At 39.4% G+C, this 22,267-nt stretch overlaps 1 protein-coding gene across 12 annotated transcripts in view; it reads left to right on the top strand.

The window, feature by feature from the left end:
* The window catches only part of Macrod2 (mono-ADP ribosylhydrolase 2), a 1,997,664-nt gene that overhangs the window by 1,971,409 nt on the left and 3,988 nt on the right, over nucleotides 1–22,267 (top strand). For 10 of the 12 annotated variants that reach the window (XM_006500246.3, XM_006500247.3, XM_006500248.3 and 7 more), the window contains 2 exons: nucleotides 7,520–7,597; nucleotides 17,610–17,677. In XM_006500246.3, the coding sequence (XP_006500309.1) occupies nucleotides 7,520–7,597; nucleotides 17,610–17,677 (146 nt within the window). The remainder of the gene's footprint in view (nucleotides 1–7,519; nucleotides 7,598–17,609; nucleotides 17,678–22,267) is intronic. The other 2 variants (XM_006500249.3, XM_017319283.2) reach the window with 1 other exon arrangement.

The raw sequence follows: 22,267 nt of genomic DNA on the forward strand, positions 1-22,267 counted from the left end.
AATAAAGGCAGGTTGAGATGGGCCTGAGGCAAGGGTGCTCCTCTCTCACTGCTCTGCTCAGTGCACAGTATGAACTTGTTCTGGCATCTTTTGCCTGCACCCCTCCCCTATTTGCCTCACCCTACCTACCCTGGGCTCCCCATCTTGAGATATTGAGCCTTTGCCTTGCCATCCCTCCCAGAGACTTATAGCATCCTCTACCCCCCTCTCCTCCACCTGCCCCTGATTCTCCTTTGGAATCTGTAAAGGGCCCTGGGACTAACTAGGCCCGAGCAAGGGACCAGTCTCTAGCCTGGCTCCACATCCATTTGGGGGCTGAGTGAGTGGCACCTAGACTTTCAGACACCTAGTTAGACCTGTTACCAGAGGGAGGGGGGGGGGGGGAAGCAGCTTGGGTTGTTTCCTTTGCCCCGCCTCTCCATGGCACTGCCCCCGCCCCCTTACCCCCTTCTTATTCTTCCACTGATTGCTATACCCCCTCCCCCCCCAAACAATCCTTGTACAGAGTATGTACCATCCAAAGGCAGGGGGGCTTGCTGAGGTTGGCTCTGGATGGAGATGGCACAGTTTTATTGTACAGGTGTTAAACAACAAAAGAAGAAAATGGGAAAAAAAGAAAAAAAAGAAAGAAAGAAATAAAAGCCCTTGATTTGGTTTGAATGAGATTGAAGAATTTCCTTTGACATGAACCTTTGACAAGAAAACTAATACATTCTAGGCACTTACAGCTTGTTTCCAAACAAAAAACGTAAAAGACTAAAAGGAAAAAATAGATACTTGTTAAGAACATTTATATCAGAAATGTGATGTTTTAGTGACAGACAAATTTACCTTCAGCAAACTGATCATTTTTCTTTCTAAAAGAAGAAAGAGGTGTGTGACACTTTATTCTCTATACTTGAGTACTATTCATATAGAGCTTAAAGAAGCTAATTATGGATAAGTAGCAATAAAAGAAGACTACAGTACTGAAAGATAGCAGCAACTTTTTTTTTTCCTGAGATTGAATATAGTGTAAAGATGGCTGGCAAGATAATTTCCAATAGTGTTGGTGACCTGGGAATAAAACCAAGTTTATGTCAGTAAGACTGTATGAGCGTAGCTTGGAGAGTCACACTCTCTCCTAACCCTGTGTTTGCACTGATGCTCTGTCCTCCCTTATCATGTGAGTCTTTGTTCTCTCCTCACTTAGCTGGATGGGAGTCTAGAACTAGAGAGTAAACATGGCAGTCTAGGGCAAAGCAAGGCCTAATTGAGCACATCACCCCTAACAAGCAGTAACTTCAAAAGAACTACAGTTCTAACTTAGTGTCTATGCATATAGAACAAACACCTGCTTCCATTTGACTTGGAAGTTAAACAGATGTGATGGATGCCTTAAACTCTAAGACCAGTATTGTTTTGTTTTTTCCATCATAAAAGCATTCTAAAGTCAACAAAGCTTGGATTAGATTTCTCTGAATATTTTAATTCAGTATTTTCTACACATCTATCCTTTTTTTGTTTAGTAGATGCTAGAAATTAAATCAAATTTCTGACCTCACAGATATAATTTCTATGAGATGGAATTAAGAGACAATGTCCATTGGCGTATATAAAGTATGTGTGTGTGTGTGTGTGCGTGTGCGCACTATGACCATAATAATGCTGCATGTTAAATCATCTTTAGCCATAGCTTAGAATAAAACTCATCAATATCTTGATTGCAAATACCAGGACCAACTACAGTTTCTCTGATTCAGAAAGCACGCCAAGCTCTGAATTGACTCTCATCCTCATTGGACCAGCTGATCCATAAAGCATGCTCAGGTTAAGGTAGAAGACAAGAGAATCAGCAGAGACTCAACTGTACAAATGCACTACCAGTCTCGATGTGACTTGACTCAGAAGATGCTTTGTGCACACCCCTCCCCAAATTTTCATAACCAAACTTAGCATCAGGAGACAGTGAAAAGAACTCCCAAGTGGGAATCAAGTGGGAAATAAACATTTTCAGTAAGCAATAGCAACACTAGAACACAGATGTTGGGACGGTGGTTCAAAAATACTTCATTTGGGTCAACAACACTTTAATTCAATACAGTGGGGTTCCAATAGGCCCTGTTCTCTGAGCTTACATGCAAGTGTGTATTCTGAGAGATGATCGTCATTCTTTGTTTACATGACTTAATTATTAGTAAATATCTCAAAGTATAACTTTAGATGATTCTCCAACATCTTTCTAAATTTATTTATTTATTTAAAAGGCCAGTTACCTGGCATTAACTATGTACCATGGCATCTTTTTTTTTTTTTTTTCTGTGATGAGGCATCCTCCATTTATCATTTTTTTATGTAATGCCACTGACCTACAAAAGGTTGCTATAATCAAAGCTTTGAGGAGAGCAGTGGCAGTTGGTAATTGAAAATGAAAATGGCACTGAATGTCCCAGACTCTATTTCAGCATCTTTTATCTCCTGCTAGGAGCCCTGAAATATACCTCTTGTTTATGTTGCAAGCAGTACCAATCAAAATGGGGGAAGGTCAGGCAAACTGGAATAAATAGAGAATAGAGGTGTTTGGGCTTTATCAGATTCTATTGTCTATGTGGAATGGACTCATTTCTCTGGGACACTCAGTTGCATTGCTCAGCAGGATAGAAGCCGTTCAGATAACACCAGTGTCACACTCACGTCAGAATAACAAATGTCTGTTCTTCTCCCCCTTCCTGAAAACACGTACATACTGTACACTTGAGCAGATATACATATGCACATGCAAGGTCATCAGAGCATGCCAGTGCCCATACACAGATAGATTCAAGTCCCATTCAACACACGCAGGCACACATCACCACACAGTAATGTTACAAAATGACTAAATCCACCAAACACAGTTAGAGCTGTGAGAACAGATCAAATAGACAATGCCTCTCTATGTTCCAGAAATGTAGTATGTAGAGCTAGAACTTTGATGGCTGCTGTGCTTTCTGTCTGCTTTGAATCCCAAACCACCTATTGTATACATTGCTAAGGTGTGCTAACATACTGCCATAGTTTGAGATGTCTCACAAGTCTTATTGGATAATGAGGTTAAAAGCATAGGCATAGGGCAAGCAACTTAACGGCTTACTGTTTTCTGGTTGGCTTTTTGAACTTTACTTTTCTCAACTTGTTCTTTCGTGGCCTCCCTAGATCTTGACAGTATTTTGTATCCTATTTCATGTTTGCTGAGCATTGCTTAATAGGCTGGTAACTGACCTGTTCACTGGGCATTTCTTTAAGGGTATGAACATTAGATGTCTCAGGAATTCTCTTATTTCTTCCACTCTGCCACTAGATCTAGATCCCATCAGAAGTGAGAATCCGGAAAAGAATGTCAACGAAATCATGTGTCAGTAGAAGTAGGCCATCTCAGTTTCCTTTTGTGGTGATAACTTCTTATCAAATATAACATTGATGCTATAAATTCTTCAACTCAAACTGAACTCCTGAGAGTGGGATAAGGGTCAGACAATTTATTGTGGTTTTACTAGAAAAACAAAAACACAAAACAAGCAAACACAAAAGTAAACCCATGGTTTTATGAAACTATGAAATGTGGTAAAAAGTTATTCAAAACCTTCAGTGATTACCAGCAAACCTCTTTGTCACAAGACTGTTCCTTGTTCAACTCTCTGTTGTCCTTCTAATCGTATGTGCATTTTGGGGGTGTTGAGTACAGGAGTCCTGGGCACTCTCTTAATGACTTTGATAAACTGTGGCTTTGATAAACTTGTGTTGCTCACTGAGCATTTCCCAGATTGCCAGTTTCTTCTTGCTGGTTAGTATAACATGCTCTATGTAATATCTTTACCTCATAGTCAGGAGATCCCTCCCTCTGCTCCCTTTTCTTACTGGTTCTGCAACCAACCTGGGATTTCTTTCAAGAATGTTGGAAACTATCCTTTCTGTAGACATTGGCTATTACCTAATTCTGTTTTGTTTTGTTTTTCTAAGAAAACTTCTGATTTCAAATGCTAATTGAAAAGATTTTGTTGGGTATGGGAATTTAAGTTAGAGACATTTTTCCTTTATTCCTAAGAAAATGTTACACTCTCTCCATTTCTGTGTGGTTGTTGCAAACCTACGCACAAATCTCAACTGTTGCTATTTTAAGTCCAATAGGCCTTTGCTTAACTAGACAATAGTCACAGTTTTTCTTTATCCTTGGATTCCAGCAATTTCGCAATGATTGATCTGAGTTTTGTTTTGCATTAAGTTTTCTTATTGTTATCACACCCTTGATAGAATATCAGAGCACCATACTACCCATTAATTTCAACAAACTAGCATCTGTTATTTCTTTTTTCTTTTTAAAGAAGTATTTATTTTATTTATATGAATACACTGTAGCTATCCCCAAACACACCCAAAGAGGGCATCAGATCCCATTACAGATGGTTGTGAGTTACCACGTGGTTGCTTGGATTTGAATTCAGGACCTCTGGAAGAGCAATCAGTGCTCTTAACCACTGAGCTATCTCTCTAGCCGGTTATTTCTTAAAATATTAGTTTTGCCCATAACAAGGAAGATTCCACAAATTCCAAGTTCTCTCTCAAAGGTTAAGCTGGACTATCTCTTACATCTTACACTCAGTGGGTGGGCCAGACTATGTCTGACAGGGCACCTGTGACACTCTCCTGTGTTTCCTCCTGATTCAGCTTTTAGCTTATTAACCATACTTCAGCTGAGTGGACCCGCCATCAAATTCACCTACTTAATTGCCTTCTGGTTTTACAGTGTCTACTTTTCTGAGGAACTGTTTGGCCATGCATATTACTCAGCTCAGCTGCCAAATTCTTAGCCTACATGGCTCATTCCCATTTTGTCTATGGCCCCTTGCTTTAATTCTCCTGGTTTTCAGTGACCTGCTGTGGGCATTGCCAGGTAATTTTTGGTTGTAGGGTGAACAGGGTGCTTAAGAACTTTGAGGATAATTTGAGATTCTGAGTGCTTTTTATCTTCCTCCAGAGATTTATTTTTGCTTCCAACAAGTAGGAGAACATAATAGAGAAATGTAACCCAAGGTCACCCAAGAAGGAAGTGTTTCTTTGTTTTTAAAAGTTATTTATTAGAAGTTGTGTGTGTGTGTGTGTGTGTGTGTGTGTGCTGGGAATTAATCCTATGTACTTAGACATTCTAGGCAAGTGTTCCATTTAGCTATCTGCCAAGCTCTGGACTTCGTTTTTACTTAAAAGTTGATCTGTCTTAGACCTACCAAAAACCTGAAGCACTTAGCAGGATCTTTCTTCTTTGGTGAACCCCAGCCACTCACATTTTGCCTTCCTTCAACCCTGGGAGTGCCCATTCAATCATTGGCACTAGAATGTCAGCCCACCGCTCTGTTCCTCACAGAGTCTGTGCTGCATTCTTAGCTCATTGGTTCCTTAAAATAATTCCTATCAACAATCTGTCCAGTGCTTCTAGAGATTCTTGGTAGAGGGTTAATCTGCATCTGCCAAGTCAAGCAGAAACCCTGTCTCATCATCATCATCTTCATTTGCATTTCTCTCATAATTATAAAACGGAGTCATTTCACTAGAATGTAGGACATTATTTCTTAATGAACTCTCACATCTCTTGCAATTTTTTCTATTGGATTACTGACCTATATTCCTATTTTTAGAAGTTCTTTACATCTTTTAATACTATTAATTACCTACAATTTAAAAATCCAAGTATTTTTTCTCTTACTAAACACTTGTATGTAAGCTCCACCCCAAAGCTTGTTCTGTTTATGAAATCAAATATTTTTTTTTATTATTTTTCCTCATTTATACTTTGCTTTCACTGTTACATGGCAAACTGCCCATGCTCCCACCCTTATGGAGTACACCACTGGTTTTCTCTGCACTGGAGTGTAAGTAGTTTGCTAATGAGCAAATGCAAAGTGCTAAGTGTTCTGGAAGTTTCAGAATTGGAGTATGATACTATGCTGACAGATCCAGCTGGAAGTTCAAGGTCTATTTCGTGTGTTCCAATCACATCCTCAGACATTACTAGAAGAACTCAAGCAGTACTACAGGACTGTTGCTCTTGAAGAATTTTCTTCCTGTGTTAGCCTTCTCCTGTGCCGGCTCATCTAATCTTGCACCATTGGTTTTACCAAAGAATAATATCTCCCCAATTCTTCTGTCTACTTCACACTCCCTGTCTAAAACCGCCAATACAAAAGTCTGTTCAGCATTTTCAGTTAAATGAGCCTTAGCTCATACTGCAAATTGTAAGATGGCTTTCTTCCTCTCCTCCCACTTCCACTGGTATTTGTATCTTCAAGTTCTGACCACCCAGGCTATGTGCTCAGTCATGTTTAAGTCGTATTTCTTGACTGTCAGCATCAGTAAATGGCTGCTGGGAGTACAGACTGTACCAGTAAAAGTCTCCCTCAGAAAAGATTATACATGGGATCTTTTGCTTCATCCCCACTTGGCACAGTAAACTTAACACATCCTCCCCCAAGGATGTCCTCCTGTAAAATGATTTCACCTTCTCTTTAAAATGTACAGAAATAAAAACTTCACATATTTGTATTGTAGCATTTTTATCTAATTTATAAATGCCCTTGTTATTCATGTTGAGAAAACATACTAGGTATTTAAGCTTTGAGAGGTTGAGTGTCTTTCTGAATATCTGGAAATGTGAACAGCCCTCTCTCGATGTGACAGTTAAGAATGTTGTGTAAGCTGAGTGTGGTGGCCTGCACCTTTAATCTAAGCACTAGGCAGGGGGACCTCTGAATTGGAAGTCAGCCTGGGCTACTGTCAGTTCTAGGAGAGCCAGGCCTACACAGAGAAACCTTGGTGATGTTTTAGTTTTGGTTTTATTTGGGTTGGGGGGAGGCTATAACTTGAACCACCATGAATTGATGTCCTTCTTTATGAGGGTCATATAGAAAACAGTCGCAACACAAGCCAGGAGCAGGCTAGACACTCAGCATGCCAACAGCCAACATGGCAGTGCCTTAAAGGTCTAGAGAGGCAGTCTTGTTGCATATCTGTAGTTTAACAAGGAGAATTCTTCCTATGAGGAAACGGGAACTTTCCACTTTTAGGCATGCTAAGGCAAGATCAGACTTTTTTCCTTCATGGTTTTTAAAGTCCCTTCTCCTCCTCCTCCTCCTCCTCCTCCTCCTCCTCCTCCTCCTCCTCCTCCCCCTCTCCCTCCCCCTCTGTCTCAGTCCTCTCCCTCCCTCCCTCCCTAAATTTAAACAGTACTTTGTGTTGATTGGAGCACATTCTTTCTCTTATCCTACTACACTTCTTTTCTGAGAAACAGTGTGTGCACACGTGATTACCTCACAAATGAAAGAGAGCTTGGGAGACAGCTCTGGGATAGTCAAGCATCTCAGCCCTCGACTTCCTCCTGTAACCCACTCTGCAAAAGAAGTTAAATCCCCAGAGCATTTTGAACTTTAAGAGGGCAGTGGAGGGTGAGAGCAGATTGGCAGCAGGGCTGAGCTGATTCTCTGTAATCAGGACTCTGCTTTCCTTCCTTCAGCTCAAGGCAAGGATGCACCTGCTGTGTTTGCAGAAAGCCAAGGTTCCAGCGAGGCAGAAAACACTTCAGGTCCTGATGGTGAGTCTGAGCTGCCTGTGCTCAACTGTGATTCTGTGGTACTTTGTACACATGTAATCTAGGATGAAGGAAATTATTTGATCTAAGGATCAACATATCTGGTTAGAACAAAGTAAATTTCAAAAGCCAAATTCTACCTAGGAAATCATGGAAATGGAAGCCTTTAACACACACACACACACACACACACACACACACACACACACATTCACACTCTCTCTCTCACACACACACACACACAAATTTTGTTTTAAGACAGCACACATGGTTTAAACATTTCTTACTATATGGAGGTCATGGTGAGTCATTTCAAGATCAGACTGCAATCTACCTGGCCTGCCTTAACCCTGTTACCCCAGTGTTCCCAGAGCTCTTCATTGAGCTTGGGCTAAGATTCTTTTCATATCCTCAACTGCTAGCCTCTGAGGCTTTGCCCAGACATACAATGATTCTTTCAGAGCACCGCAAAAATAAACCTATTTAAGTAGATGCCCTCCAAATCAGAATTCAATAAAGATCCCAGCACCGTGAACTTATTAACATCGCCTCTCCTATATGCCTATGCTAAGAACATTCGGAAATGCCATTATTTACATCAGGACAATACCTGTTTCAGCAGGCATGATTCTACTGGGCCATTGAGGTTTGTGTTTTAAATATTAAAGGTTCCTTTCCAGTTTGATTAGAGAGGTATGCAGAGACAGATTTAGGTGAAATACCCTCTAACAACACCCAGCACTCTATACAAGAGAAGCTGGGGTAAGACATGCAACAGCAGCCAAAAAATATAAGGGAAATGCATCCTGTAGACTTTTGAAGGCAGGGAGGGGTCAGTGAGCTTGGCAGATCGGTGAATGTATATTAGATAAGGGAGGACACAGTAGTTCTGGTTACCTGGGGCCTGGGAAGGGAAGAGAAACTCCATAGGAGAATTGTTAATCCCCTCATCAACAGTAGATCTCACAGCTAAGAAAACTAGAATCCATAGGCCATAAATTATATAAAGTGATATATGTCTATTTATGTTTGGGGATACATAACATTATAAAGGTCCCCTTACTTGTGGTCTACTATGCTATGTTTCTAGAGATAGACACATGTTGTAATGTCAAAGTCAGGTTAAGAATATTCATCTTCGACATTACTCATTTCTTTATGGTAAAAACTCAAATTCCCTTTAGCTCTTTGAAATGTAAATCTACCTTTCTCATCTGCAGGCACCCTCCTATGAAAGCCTATACAACTTCTCAAACTTACCTAACTGCAGTGCAGAAAGCCATCCCCAAGTCCCTCTCAGTGTGTCTGATTTCTGGTGACTACTGCCTTCCACTCAATTTCCGAGAGATGATTAATCCCTTGCCTTTCTGTATCCAGTCTATTCCTTTTAATATAATCTCTAGTTCCACACATATCACAATTGACAGGATTTATTCTTGTAATGGCAACAAGTATCTGGTACATATATGTGCCACATTTTCTTTATCTACCTATAAATCCCTTAATATTTATTCTTATTTTGTGGATATTATGTTGCAAAGAAGTCTTTCAACATACTGGTTTTGTTTCCTTCAGAAATATGTTCAGTAATTGGGATGTCAGACCATATGGTAGGTTTGTTCCCCATGAAACTTCCATACTGTTTTCTATAATGACTATACTATTTTAAATTCACACTAACAGTTTGCAGGGCTTCTCCAAACCCTTGCCAACCTTATTCATTCCCATTGTTTTGATAATCACAATTTCTACTGCAAGGAAATGATATCTTTGTGCAATTTGTAATTTGTACTTGAATATTCCTATTAATCATTTTCAAGAAATGTTTGTTTAGATTTTTTACCCATGTATAAAGTAGGTCACATGTTCCCTGCTAATATTTTTGTAGTTCCTTTTATTCATTGATATAAATTACTGAGATTCTCTCCCATTTGGTATCATGTCTCTTTTAGTTAGAGTTTTATTGCTGTGAACAGACATCATGACCAAGGCAACTCTTATAAAAGGACATTTTATTGAGGCTGGCTTATAGGTTTAGAGGTCCATTATTATCAAGGTTGGAGCATGGCATTATCCAGCAGGTATGGTGCAGTAGAAGATAAGAGTTCTACATCTTGATCTGAAGGCTGCCAGAAGTCTAGGAGCTAGGAGGAAGGTCTCAAAGCTCATCCCCACAGTGACACACTTCCTCCAACATGTCCACACCTACTAATAGTTCCACTCCCTGGACCAAGCATATTTAAACCACCACAAAGTCTCTTCACCCCATCAACATTTTTTTTTCCTGAACAAGAGCCTTCCAATTTTATGAAATCCCACTTGTTTACTTTTGCTTTTGTTTCCTGTGCTTTTTTGAAATGTGTGCCAAAAATCCTTGCCCTTGCCAATGTCCTGAGGTGTTTCCCCTGTTTTCTTCCCATAATTTCCCATCTTCTATGAGTCTTTAATCTTCATGTAGTTGATTGGTATAGATGATGAAAGACAAGTCTAGTTTTACTCTTCTGCCTGTAGCCATTCCATACTTATACAGCACCTAGTGAAAAGACTGTCCTTTGTCTAGCACATGTTCTTAGTACCTTCTAGGCTCTCTAGTAAGTCACATGTCTGTTTTAACGTCTAAACTTGACAGTTTGATCATTTCAGTTTTGAAGTATGTTTAATATGTCTTATTTGTTCAGAATCATTTTAGCTGTTGGAAATTTTTGTAGCTACATATAAAATTATTTTTCCCAACTGTGTGAACAGTATCATTACACTTTGGTTATGGATTACGTGGGGATAGAACAAATATTTTCTACTTTTTTGTGTGTCCTGCTTAGTTTCTGTTGTCAATGTTTTGTAGTTAAGTTTCCTCATAGATGGGATTAATTTTTTTTATTTCTAAAGGCAAGTCACTATGAGCATATAGCGATGCTACACATTTTTGTATGCTGATTATGTTACTGCAACTTTGCTGAATTTAGTTATTGGTTCTACTACAGAGGAGTCTTTGGCATTTCCTATTAATAAAATCAAATCATGTATAAACATGGGCAATGCTTCACCTTCGCTGCTCTTTGGTCTACTTTTTGCCTGAAGACTCTGGGCAATTTACAGAACTCTGTCAAATGAAAGTGGAGAGAGTATGCGACTGTGATTTCACATCTTAAGCTGAAAGCTTGTCAGTTTGGCTATTATCATTGATATTTATATGTTGTGTTTACGCAGTTTGTCCAGCATTTTAGTCATGAAACCCCTTTTTTATCAGATGCCTTATTAGCATCGATTGACAGAATTGGTGGGTCTCATTTCCATACATTGAACCATCATTTCCTCCCTGGGATGAATCCCACTTGTCCAAGTATAGAATCTTTTTACTGTGTAGTTGGATTTGGTTTCCAAGTTTTGTCCATAATTTTACATTTGTGTTTATTGAGGCAATTGATCTGTTAGTGTTCTCTCTCTCCCATCCTCCCCTTTCACTGTGTATAGTGAGGAGGGAGAGGAGGAAGGGGAAGAGGATCATGAGGCTGTTTAATTCATGTCAGCTTTATGAAATTAGTTTGGAAGAATTCCTTTTTCTCTTATTTTTTTTAGAATAACTTCTATGAAGTGATAAGAGTTCTTTAAATGTTGCCTTTACTGAACAAAACTCAGAACTACTGACATCAGTAACACTAAGTGGGTAATACAGAAATTTTTGTTATTGATCCAATCTCTCTTCTTGTTATTGATCTTTCTATTTCTTTATGACTCAGTCTTGAGAATGTGTAGGCATTTGGCATATAGTTGTTATATCACCAGTCATGATCTTTTGGGTTTATCAGTTATATTGCCTCCCTTTAAATCTGATTTTATTATTCTCTTTCCTTAAGTTAGCTGAAGGTTCATTATTTTATCCTTCTAAAGAAGTTTTTGATGTTTGCATTGTTTGATTATCTTTTTATTAGTGTTGGTTTGGTATGATGTTGTTTTCTAGATCCTTGATATTCATGGACAGGTTGTTTGCAATATTTCCAATTTCCTCTTATAATTGAATTAATTCCTACAAACTTCCCTTTTAATTTTATGGCGATCGCATCTGCTAGGTTTTAGTATGTTATATACATTTTATTTGTTTTAGAGTACTTCAATGACCAATTTTATTTCTACATCCACAGATCATTAACAATATAATTTACATCCAAAAATGTGTTGGGTTTTTCTGTATGACATATGTCCTGAAGAATGTTCTGTGTGCTTTTAGCAAATGGAGCAATCTGTGGATGACTGCTGGAGCCCCAGGTCTAGGGTGCAATTTAACCCTCTTATTTGCTCTAGATGAATGTATAGTTATTCCTGACTCCTTTTGGATCTCCTTAGCATGGAATAGTTTACTAGATCTCTTTGTTCTTAGTCTACACATGCCTTGAGTTGTAAAGTGAGTTTTGTCAAACCATCATGTGGTTTGGCTATGTGTTTTATCCCAATCAATAACTATGACATTTAGCTGAAAAATTAATTCATATACAGCCAACATAATTATTGATAGGTAAACTCTTAATTCAGCCCTTATGTAAAACATTCCTAGTCTTCTCATATGTCCATTCTCCATCTTAAGTTTGGTTTGCTTTACAATTATTTTCATCACACTTGATACAACACATAAAGATCATTTGAAAGTATACCATAGAGAACAGAAACAAAAGGGCGAAAATATATTCCTAAGAGAATTGTTTAAGTATGGTGACACAGACTTGTAATCTCAGCTCTTTAGAAGCAGAGGCAAAGCCTATGAAGAATTCACAGACACCCTCAGCTACATAATAAGTTCCGTCCACTATGGGCTACATAAGATGCTATTTTGAAAAATGGGAGAAGTAGGGTAAAGCTAAAATAGTTTTGAGCTTTTGAAAATCTAATTCTTTGTCCTGGTTATTGGTCATTTCTCTTTCTATTGGTCTGGCGATCATTAGCTTTTTGAGTCTTCTTTATAAAATTCCTCTTATCCGCCATGTTTCTTTCCACTGCTAGCCAGTTTGATCTACTTGTAAATTAGTGCATACGTTTTACAGATCCCTGTACTTCTTACTTGACAACTCTTTCACTCTGACAATTCCCTTTGCGTTTTTGTAGAGCAGTCTCACCCACTTTCTTGGCTTCAGTTTTGTGACACTTCAGTCAGTCCTTGAATACTAATGTGGACCTTTGTTGGACATAGTATCTCTTCGAATCAGTACTATAGAGATTATATGCCACTTTCGCCTGACCTGTATGATACACTGAGCAACCTGCTTCAGGATGACTTGGAACACTTGTAAACATTATTTGCTTCTTCTCTCTTACAGCTTTGAGAATATCTTTATCACTTCCCTTAAATCATAACATACATTGGGAAGGTAGACTGTATTAAATTTTATTGGTGACCCTAGGCCTTGCTATATCTGGATGTTTGTATTGCTCAAGAGTAAAGAATCCTATAGTTGAATAATTTCTACTCCTTTGGTATTGCTAAGCCATTCTTGGGCTCCAATTACAAAATATTTGTTCTTTCCCTAATAGTATCCCAAAGATGTTATTGGCCTTCATCATTTTCAGTTCTGCATCTCATGGGAGCAGGAATTCTAGCTCATTAATGGTTCTCCTTGACTAATCTCCTGGTGCCTTTTATTGTGATTTTAATTTACTAGGCATATTTTTTAAAGATTTTCATATATGAGTATACTTTAGCTGTCTTCAGACACACCAGAAGAGGCCATCAGATACCACTACAGACTGTTGTGAGGCACCATTTGGTTGCTGGGAATTGAACTCAGGACCTCTAGAAGAACAGTCAATAGTCTTAACTTCTCAGTCATCTCTCCAGCCCCAACTAAGCATATTTTTTAGCTCTGATTTTGGGGATGATTTTTTAAAATTCCTTTTGTCTTTGTAGTGTTTCTGTTTTCTTCTGCCTCATTAAAGTTCTTTTCTTAAAACAAGTGTTTACCTTTCCAGAGAGTTCTCCTGCACTGGTACCTACCTAGTCAGTTTCAGACATCTATTTTGGGTATGACTCATAATACTTGATATTGTTAGCATGTCAGGCCATTCCAGAATCAACCAGTAAGCTCCTGCCCCGCTTTGTCAGTGCCCATCTTCCCAAAACTGTGAAGCAGGTTGCATATGTTCTGATTCCTCCTCCATCCTGTATTTCAGTACTGGGTAGCTCCCAGGTCAAGGTCTATGGGGAGAATGTATTGTTTCAGCCAAAATTTGTCCAAATGCACTCTCAATTTTATTGTTCATAATAAAACTGTGTCTGTACCCATAAGCCTGTCTCTGTTATCCACAGTAACAGCTTGTTATGAGATGCCAGGGCAGAGCTCAGACTGACTTCAGAAAAAAAAAATTCACTGTTGATAATCTAGCCTTTAGCTCCAGTGTCACATTTGTGGCCAGTAATGCTGCCAAAAGTAGCACAGCATTGGGGTAGGTCCAAGGCACACACTAATATGATTGCTTGTTGGTGAAGTGGTATTGTGGCAACAGATTGCTGTGAGCAGCCTGAGCTGTGTGAGATACACAGGGGAATGCCAGGGCCAAGAAGCAGGAGGGTAAGGGAGCAGCGCGGGGGGGGGGGTAATAGGGAACTTTCAGGATAGCATTTGAAATGTATATAAAGAAAATATCTAATAAAAAATTTTTTTTAAAAAGAAAGAAATCTAGTACCCCATGTCTTTACCTTACCCTGGATATCTTCCAGAGGCTGTTGGTAGCCAAGCCCAGAAGTAGGAGCCATTAATACTTCCTCAGTGTTAGGTTTCATCCAGGAATGTGGCCCTGTGTTACTAAAAACTGTAAGTTAGTACCCTCAGCAATTTGGGCTTATAGTAAACTAAGTTGAGATGATGTTGACCACAGTAGTTCTTACTGATGCTAACCTGAGATGTGTCTATGTCTCATGGTAACAAGGATCTGCATAGTCAGGTACATCAAGGAACATTTTAGTTCATATTGGCCAAAGCACAGGGTACAGTCTATTCCTGGTGCCAGGGAAATGCTGGAACTTTGTAAACTGGCTTGTTTGAGCTGCATTACCTGAGACTTGAGATCAATAGTAGAGACAGTCCTTTGGCTATCAAGGCTGGCACTAGGTCAGGTCACATACAAGGCTTGTAGCTACTGAGATTGTATTAGCCACAGAAAAAGAGCATCTGCGCTGTAGACTGCCAAAGCTGTATCCAAACTGGAATCTGTCCCTGAAGCATACATGTCTCTCTGCCTAATGTTAGAAAGGGGCTATCGGGCTTTGAGCTGTGGCAGACACACTTTCCACCAGGTCCTGTATCAAAGTGCCACAGGAATGTTAATGCTGCATGCTAGCTTGCTTCAAAACCTTTCTTCCCAGGAGGTCAAGCCTTGTTCTCCACTCAGCCACCATAGACTTAAGGAGGCATGGTGGAGGCAGTTAACTACCAAGCCTAGAGCAGTTTCAGTGGTTCAGGCTCTGCATCTCCACCTGATGCCTAGGGGGTCACAGGTCTTTCTTCAGCACCAGATTCACTGTGGGCTAGCTTTGTTCTACAGCTCAGGTTTAAGACTGGGACTCAATTATGTATCCCTCTTTTAAGCCAGCAACACCTTCCCATGCAGGTCTAAAAGTTTAGAGTAAGGGGAAGGGTGCCACAGACGAGTCTTTACCTGCTGCCTGCTTCAATGTGCCTTCTCATTTTGTTACACTAGAATATGAGAGTGACATCTGTCATCCCATTTATTGCCAGTGTTAATTCTGCTGATCTGCATAGCTAGGCAGTTGTCCCCTTCTTCCTTCATGGCTACATAAGCAAGTGTCCTTCCTGAAGTTGCTGGTTGAGTCAAAGAGGATGACCTTCCCCAATGGAGGAGGAACAGTTTTCCATCAAGGGTAGACAGCACTGCCCTGCTAGAGCCACCAAACAAATTCTCATGTTGTTGCACAAAAGGCAGGCGTCGTGGTCTCTTTCTGATTTACTCCGTTCCCATAAAGTTAGTTTATCAGCTGTTAGTTTCTTAGAGTTGAATTCCAATTGTCTCTGAAAAGACAAATACCAAAAACGTGTCAGTCAGCCACCCTCTTTTTCCACCTTTAAGGGGTTTTTCAGGGGAAGAGTAAAGTAAATTATGTTTAGTTGATAATCAATTAGGAAATAATTTAGCCATAAGGGCAAGTAACATGGTAGTTTTAAGTGAAGTTTCTTATACCAGCCATTTCTCCACCACATCAGCTTGCCATCATCTAAACTGCCTCCTTTAATTCTCAGCCCTCTACCCATGACCATTCACAGGAAGCCCCAGGTCCACCCGACCTGACAATGGTGTTCAGTTGAAAAGAACCAGCTTCAGCCTGCTCCTAAAATGATGGACATGGATTCTTATCACTTCTTCACAAAGCAGGCTCTGTGGATATTCAGCCCCCATATACTGGTCCTTGATGAGCAAGAAAGTGACATGTAAAATCTCCAGTCTATGTCCTAGGTGCAGTAGAAACCTGTAGACTCTGAAGTCTTAGCAAGAACTTTACTTTTTCACAGAGCTATTTTATTATGGAATGCTTTTTATGGAACATATATTAATAGGTTGTAGTCTGGGTGTCTTTTGACTAGAAGGAACAGAAAATGAGCATTTTACTGTGCTTACCCCTGTATACTCCACTCGGAGAGGGGGGCACTTACAGAAACACATGTGCCAGGTTGAACAGAATAAAACTGCTTCTCTTGCTGACAGTACTATTGCATCTGGCCAGTTTACAGATGAAGTTTGAAATAAATTGATAAATAGTTAGTAAATCAATGCAGTTTCAGATAAGAAAAGAGAGACCACCATTTTAAGCCAGAAATCCTGAGAGGGATTGTGGGGGTGGGGTGTTATCCAAGGGCTTCATTCTTTGAAGCATCTGTGTTGTATGGGAGCAGCACCTGCCATTATTCCATCATTTTACTCTTTCATGTTCTGGAAAAAGAAAAGAATTTTAGTCATTGGTCTTATGCAAAGAACTGAATACCTCCCAAATAAATGGAGGTTATTATAGTGGTGGCAGTCATCAATATTGCCAGTGCATGGCAGGCAAGGGGGATATGTACAGTTCACAAAGTAGAAGGCATCAATCCTGTATTTGGAGGTGGGTGTTAGAAGAAAGCTAACTAGAAGTGTTAGGTGTCTTTCCTTGGTTTCTTGAAAGTTGGAAAGGAGGGGAGCTGGTGACCACCAGCACTGGTCCTGGACATTTGTACTAAAAGGTGTATTTGTTTGCCAGGGATTTGAAGTCAGAATTCCACAAGTTAATTATCTTTCATGGCTGTTTTGAGTATGTGTTGCTAGGAACTCAATCCTTGACTCAGCATTCAAGGCAAGCACTCTACCAAGTGAGCTATATTCCCAGTCCCCCCACTGCCCATTTCTTTCTTTATTTTCTTAGCGTACAGTATGGGCTTGGATACTAAAAATCTCATTAAACTTGCTGACCTTTGGAAATTTCCAGAGTGACTGCTTTGGGCCACTTTTGGAGAAAGGCAGTAATTATACATTCTGTGTTTATGTAAATGCTTACATAGAAGGAACACAATCAAGTAAAAGGCACACGTGTTGTTTGCTTTTCTATCTCATGTTGGCTACTGGCTGCCATACCCAGTGGCAAATTTGCAGGAATTGTTTTGAATTCTGAAATTCAAAACACAGCAAACTGAATGTGTCTATTGACCTTGCCACTATGGAGGGAGCCGTGTACCTCTCTGCATGTCAATGATCTGCTTTTCTTTGTTTTCTTTCCTGGTTTTCCTAGGTATCTAATAGGGGCTTTGAATTTATCTATTTAAGGATGGTAATAAATACACTCAAATTGCCAAACCACAAGTCTTGCATGAAATGACAGCTCAGCTGAGAGGAGAGTGAATCCTAACCCCTTGGTCCCCCGTGTTATGAATAAATGAAAACAGAAATGGCATAAGACAGGAAATTGGAACATTTTCAGACAATAGTGGCAATCTTCATGTGTTTAACAGTTTAGGCTTGATAATGATTTAACCCTCTCTGTTTACAGTTGACATGAACAGTCAGGTGGATGGTGTAAATGAGCCAACAGAGAGTCTGCAAGAAGATCTCCAATAAGTAAGTTACTCCAATGGAGGGATTTTTTTTTTTCAATTCATGAGCTAACCATAAGGATTAATTTGCAAACAAGATGTTGTATTTCCCTTGGTTTTGTCAGGTCCCAGTGTGTAGCTTGGGCTCTTTAAGGATCTTTAAACCAAATAACATAGTGTTAAGAAGAAAGATTACTCCACAGAAGCTTGTCACCTCAAGTAGAAAGAACACGCGGTAGCATGCATATTTAAATCATGGAACACCTGAGATGTCCTCACTTTGACAATAAGAGTAGTGTTTTCCCATCAGCCTTACCCCCTTGTCTCCTAGAGTGATCACATTACTTCAGTAACCCCAGTTGATTCCAGAAGCATCGTTTTTCCAGGAACACCACACTGTGTTGTTTGGTATACCTGGTTTTTAAGTGTAACACTAACATCTTTTCCTGGAAGAATGTATAAAGACATATAAATATATGTTGGCAGAAAATAGGTGCCTGAGGTAGCACACCACTTCCTGAGGGTGTGTGCATCTTTACAGACATCCGTTGAGTTCAATGAGCCCAAGGCAACAACTCCTGGGAAAAATAAAGTGGTAACCAGACCACACAATCTAAATCATATCTAGAGTGACTCATAGTCTACTAGACTTCCCATGACTTTTCCACCCTAGAAAGGGCTGTGGAAAAGATTGGAAAACCTGAAAATAATGAAGTTAGCATTACTACTAACTAAATGTTAAAAATCCCATAGAACAATGAACTCTGAGACAGTGAGAGTAGAGCACAGATAAGCCATGGTTGCTCCTTCTACTCCCTGGTTCCTCTTGGTCTCTGCTTCCTGCCGAGACCACCTTGCATCATACTTGAGCTCTAACCAGATAATGAAATGAAAGTTCTAATGACTATAGGTGAGAACATATCTGTCATTGTCATAATAATCATGAACTTTATGCTACTATAGATTTAATACTATTTTATACAACAAAATTGTTTTAAAGAATACACATTTATATAAACATGAACTCATAACATTTTACCTTAGCCATGTGCTTCAAATACTGTGGGAAGTTTCCATTGAAAAATAGTGAACTGAGACGAGTTTAAACAGCTTCCACCATTCCTCAGTGCCTCCTGTCCCTTTTGTTCTTTAGCTGCCAACAAACTACAACTATTGAATTTTTCTATTAACATCCAAATAAAGTACCAGTATAGATCTATTTTCCTTGACCTTAGATATACATGAAGATGCAAGAGCTTCCAATTCAAAATTATTTGAATTTGTGTACATAGTCACCACCATTTCTTCTCTCACCTGCTTTTGAATAGCTCAAACACCGGGCAATGGTGACACACACCTTTAATCCCAGCACTTGGGAGGCAGGGGCAGGTGGATTTCTGAGTTCGAAGTCAGCCTGGTCTACAGAGTGAGTTATAGGACAGCCAGGGCTATACAGAGAAACCATGTCTCGAAATGCCTATCTTCCCCCGGCCCCCCCAACACACACAAAGAAAGAATAGCTCAAACATTGCTTGCTTTTCCCTATTCATACAGATCCCAAATATTAACTTTTAAAAAGACTCTTAGGCTACTAAAGCAATCTAAGTTTATTAACAAACCCAGGCATCATCTACTACAACTTTTCTTTAAAGTGATAAGGCAACTGAAACCTGGAGAAGCCTGCTGGTTTACCTGACTTTACCACACAGGTTTTCTGAGCTTTATTCCACACATAGATTGATGTATACTAGATAATAATTCTGGCTATTCAGATATGTTGTTCCTATGCCCACTGATTCAAGAAAACCATGAATTTAAAATCCTTAAAAAACAAACCCAAAGAATTGCATATGTAGTGAGCATGTAGAGACTTTCCTTGTTACCCCTAACTAATGCAGGATGACAACTACAGAACCTAACATTACATTACATGAACTATTTTGGTAATTTGAATTACACAGAAAGATGTGCATATGCAAATATCACACTGTTGCATACATGCAACTTGAGCATTCATAGCCTTAAATATCCTTCAGGATAACTAAACATTTCATTATAAACACTCTGCCCCAATATTAGACCTTAATGGCCAGCATTATACCAAATGGTGAAAAAAGAAAGCATGACCAGTAAGCCAAGGATACCACTACTAATTAACTGCTGGGACAAAACACCAGGTAGAAACACTATAAGGGGAAAGAAAATGGCTTTAGAGAGGGTGGTCCCTTACACTATGGCCTCCTGTTTTGCTGGTGAGGGGAGCTTATAAAATGACCTTTTCATGTCCTGGAACATCAGGAAGCAGAATACTAGACCAGAATTAGAAAAGAGTGTGGACTTCAAGGGCCTGCTTCTAAATACCCTATGTCATCCAGATGCAATGGTTTCTACCACATCCCAAAATAGTGCAACCATTTAGAAACCAAGTGTTCAGGGGTCTGAGCCCATGACAGGCCTTTCACATTGAAACCATAGCAAACCCATAAGGAGATAAAGTGCTATCACTCTTTTTTTTTTAAGATTTATTTATTATTATATGTAAGTACACTGTAACTATCTTCAGACACACCAGAAGAGGGAGTCAGATCTTGTTACGGATGGTTGTGAGCCACCATGTGGTTGCTGGGATTTGAACTCTGGACCTTCGGAAGAGCAGTCGGGTGCTCTTACCCACTGAGCCACCTCACCAGCCCCCGCTATCACTCTTTACTAGCTATGGGCACTAGAAGTTTTAGAAAGGGTAACAAATATATAAAAATGGAAGGGGAAGAATAATGTTATTCTTTTTGTAGATGATATGGTTCTATATAGGAAGACAGATAAAATCAGGAAAGCAGCAGTACACAGATCATCTTAACAATGTTCTGAGAAAAAAAAGGAAATTCAGGAAGACAATCTTTCAAAATAACTACAAAAATAAGCTATCAGAAATAAATTTAACCAAGGGATTGAAAAATGTTGCTAGTGAAAATCATAAGACACTGAGGCATGAAATCATACACACACACACACACACACGAGAGAGAGAGAGAGAGAGAGAGAGAGAGAGAGAGAGAGAGAGAGAGAGAGAGAGAGAGAGAAGTTCCATTTCATGGATTTAGGAGAATTAGCATTGTTAAACTGTTCATATTACAAAGACAATGGCCTATTAGCTCAATTGCAGTCTCTGCCATAACACTTGCTATGGTCTGAATGAGAAATATCCCTTACAGGCTTAATGTTTATAAACGTGATCCCTTGATGGTGCACTCATTTTGAAGGTTGTAAAACCCTTAGGTAGTAGAACCTAACTGGAAGTATGGTACTTCCAGTCTTCCCTCAGCTTCCTGGTTGTGGACTCAAGGTCACATCCCACCATCCCTCGACAACTACCGTGATGAACGGTATCCTTTATTAAACTGTAGCCTAGATAAATCCTTTCTCCCTTATTTTGCTTCTTGTCAGGCATTAAGTCATAGCAATTAGAAAAGCAACTAATACAAAACAAAAGAGTTTCTTCACAAAAATGGAATGGCAGCAGCAAAACCCTAATCAGATGGAAATAGAAAACAACAACAACAACAAATGGAGGGGGCATGCATCAAACACCTAAATGTAAACCCAAAACAGAGGAAAACACTTTAAGTCAGTGGTCTGGGCAATGATATTCCCAGAGAGAACCTAAATAGTACAAGAGCAAAAGGATAACATCAAAAGTAGGATTACATCCAATGGCAATGCTTCTCTGCAGCAAATGAGGATGAGCAACACAATGGAGAGACATCTACAGAGTCGGGGGAGTGTTTGCCAGCTACATAGCCCAAAGGAAGAATATTCAGAAGAGAGCCCAAAAATCGTAAAAGCAAATTTTCTACTTAATAAGAAAATGACCCAAATAGATATCTCTCAAAATACCAATGCCCAACTAATATATGAAGAACAAATGAAAAGAAAACAAAAATATGAATACCATTGGGCATCCAGGAAATGCAAAAATCCACACTACAGTAATATTCCATCTCACTCAGTTCAGCAACACTATTGGTTTTAAAAGATTGGTGAAAATATGGCAAAAAAGCTAACTTAACCCAATGTTGGTGGTAATGTAAATCCACTGTGGAGAAACAAGATGAAGTTTTCTCAAAAGGGAAAAATAGAATTTTTATCCGATATAGCTCATAGGAATTGGGGAAAGAGAAACTATAATCAGAGTAGATTGTATGAAAAAAAATCTGTTTTCAATAAAAGAAAAAATGAGAAAATGCATAGCCATCCTAGTCCTTGGTGTAGATCAGCATGGCATATCCACATGCAGGTGTTGGTTGCTCCATTATTCATAGTAGCTAAGATAAATAGTTATGCTTTATGTCCACAAAGAAACTGTCATAATAGACAAATGCAGCAAATGAGTGGAACATAGCACATTGTGTTCAATGAAATAAGCCACTCAACAAAAATGTCACCATAAAGTGAGGATAGCTAGGGATTGAGAGAGGTCTAGCTTGGGCATGGGGTAGAGGTGGGGGAGGTATCCTAGGACTGTGCACACTGTAGGTATGAATGTAAATATCAGACTGAATCCCATTTATATGATGCTAATAGGGGGGGGGCACAGTCTAAATATCTCACAGTAGAA

The sequence above is a fragment of the Mus musculus genome, chromosome 2 (genome assembly GCF_000001635.26).
Source record: "Mus musculus strain C57BL/6J chromosome 2, GRCm38.p6 C57BL/6J".
NCBI lineage: Eukaryota > Metazoa > Chordata > Mammalia > Rodentia > Muridae > Mus > Mus musculus.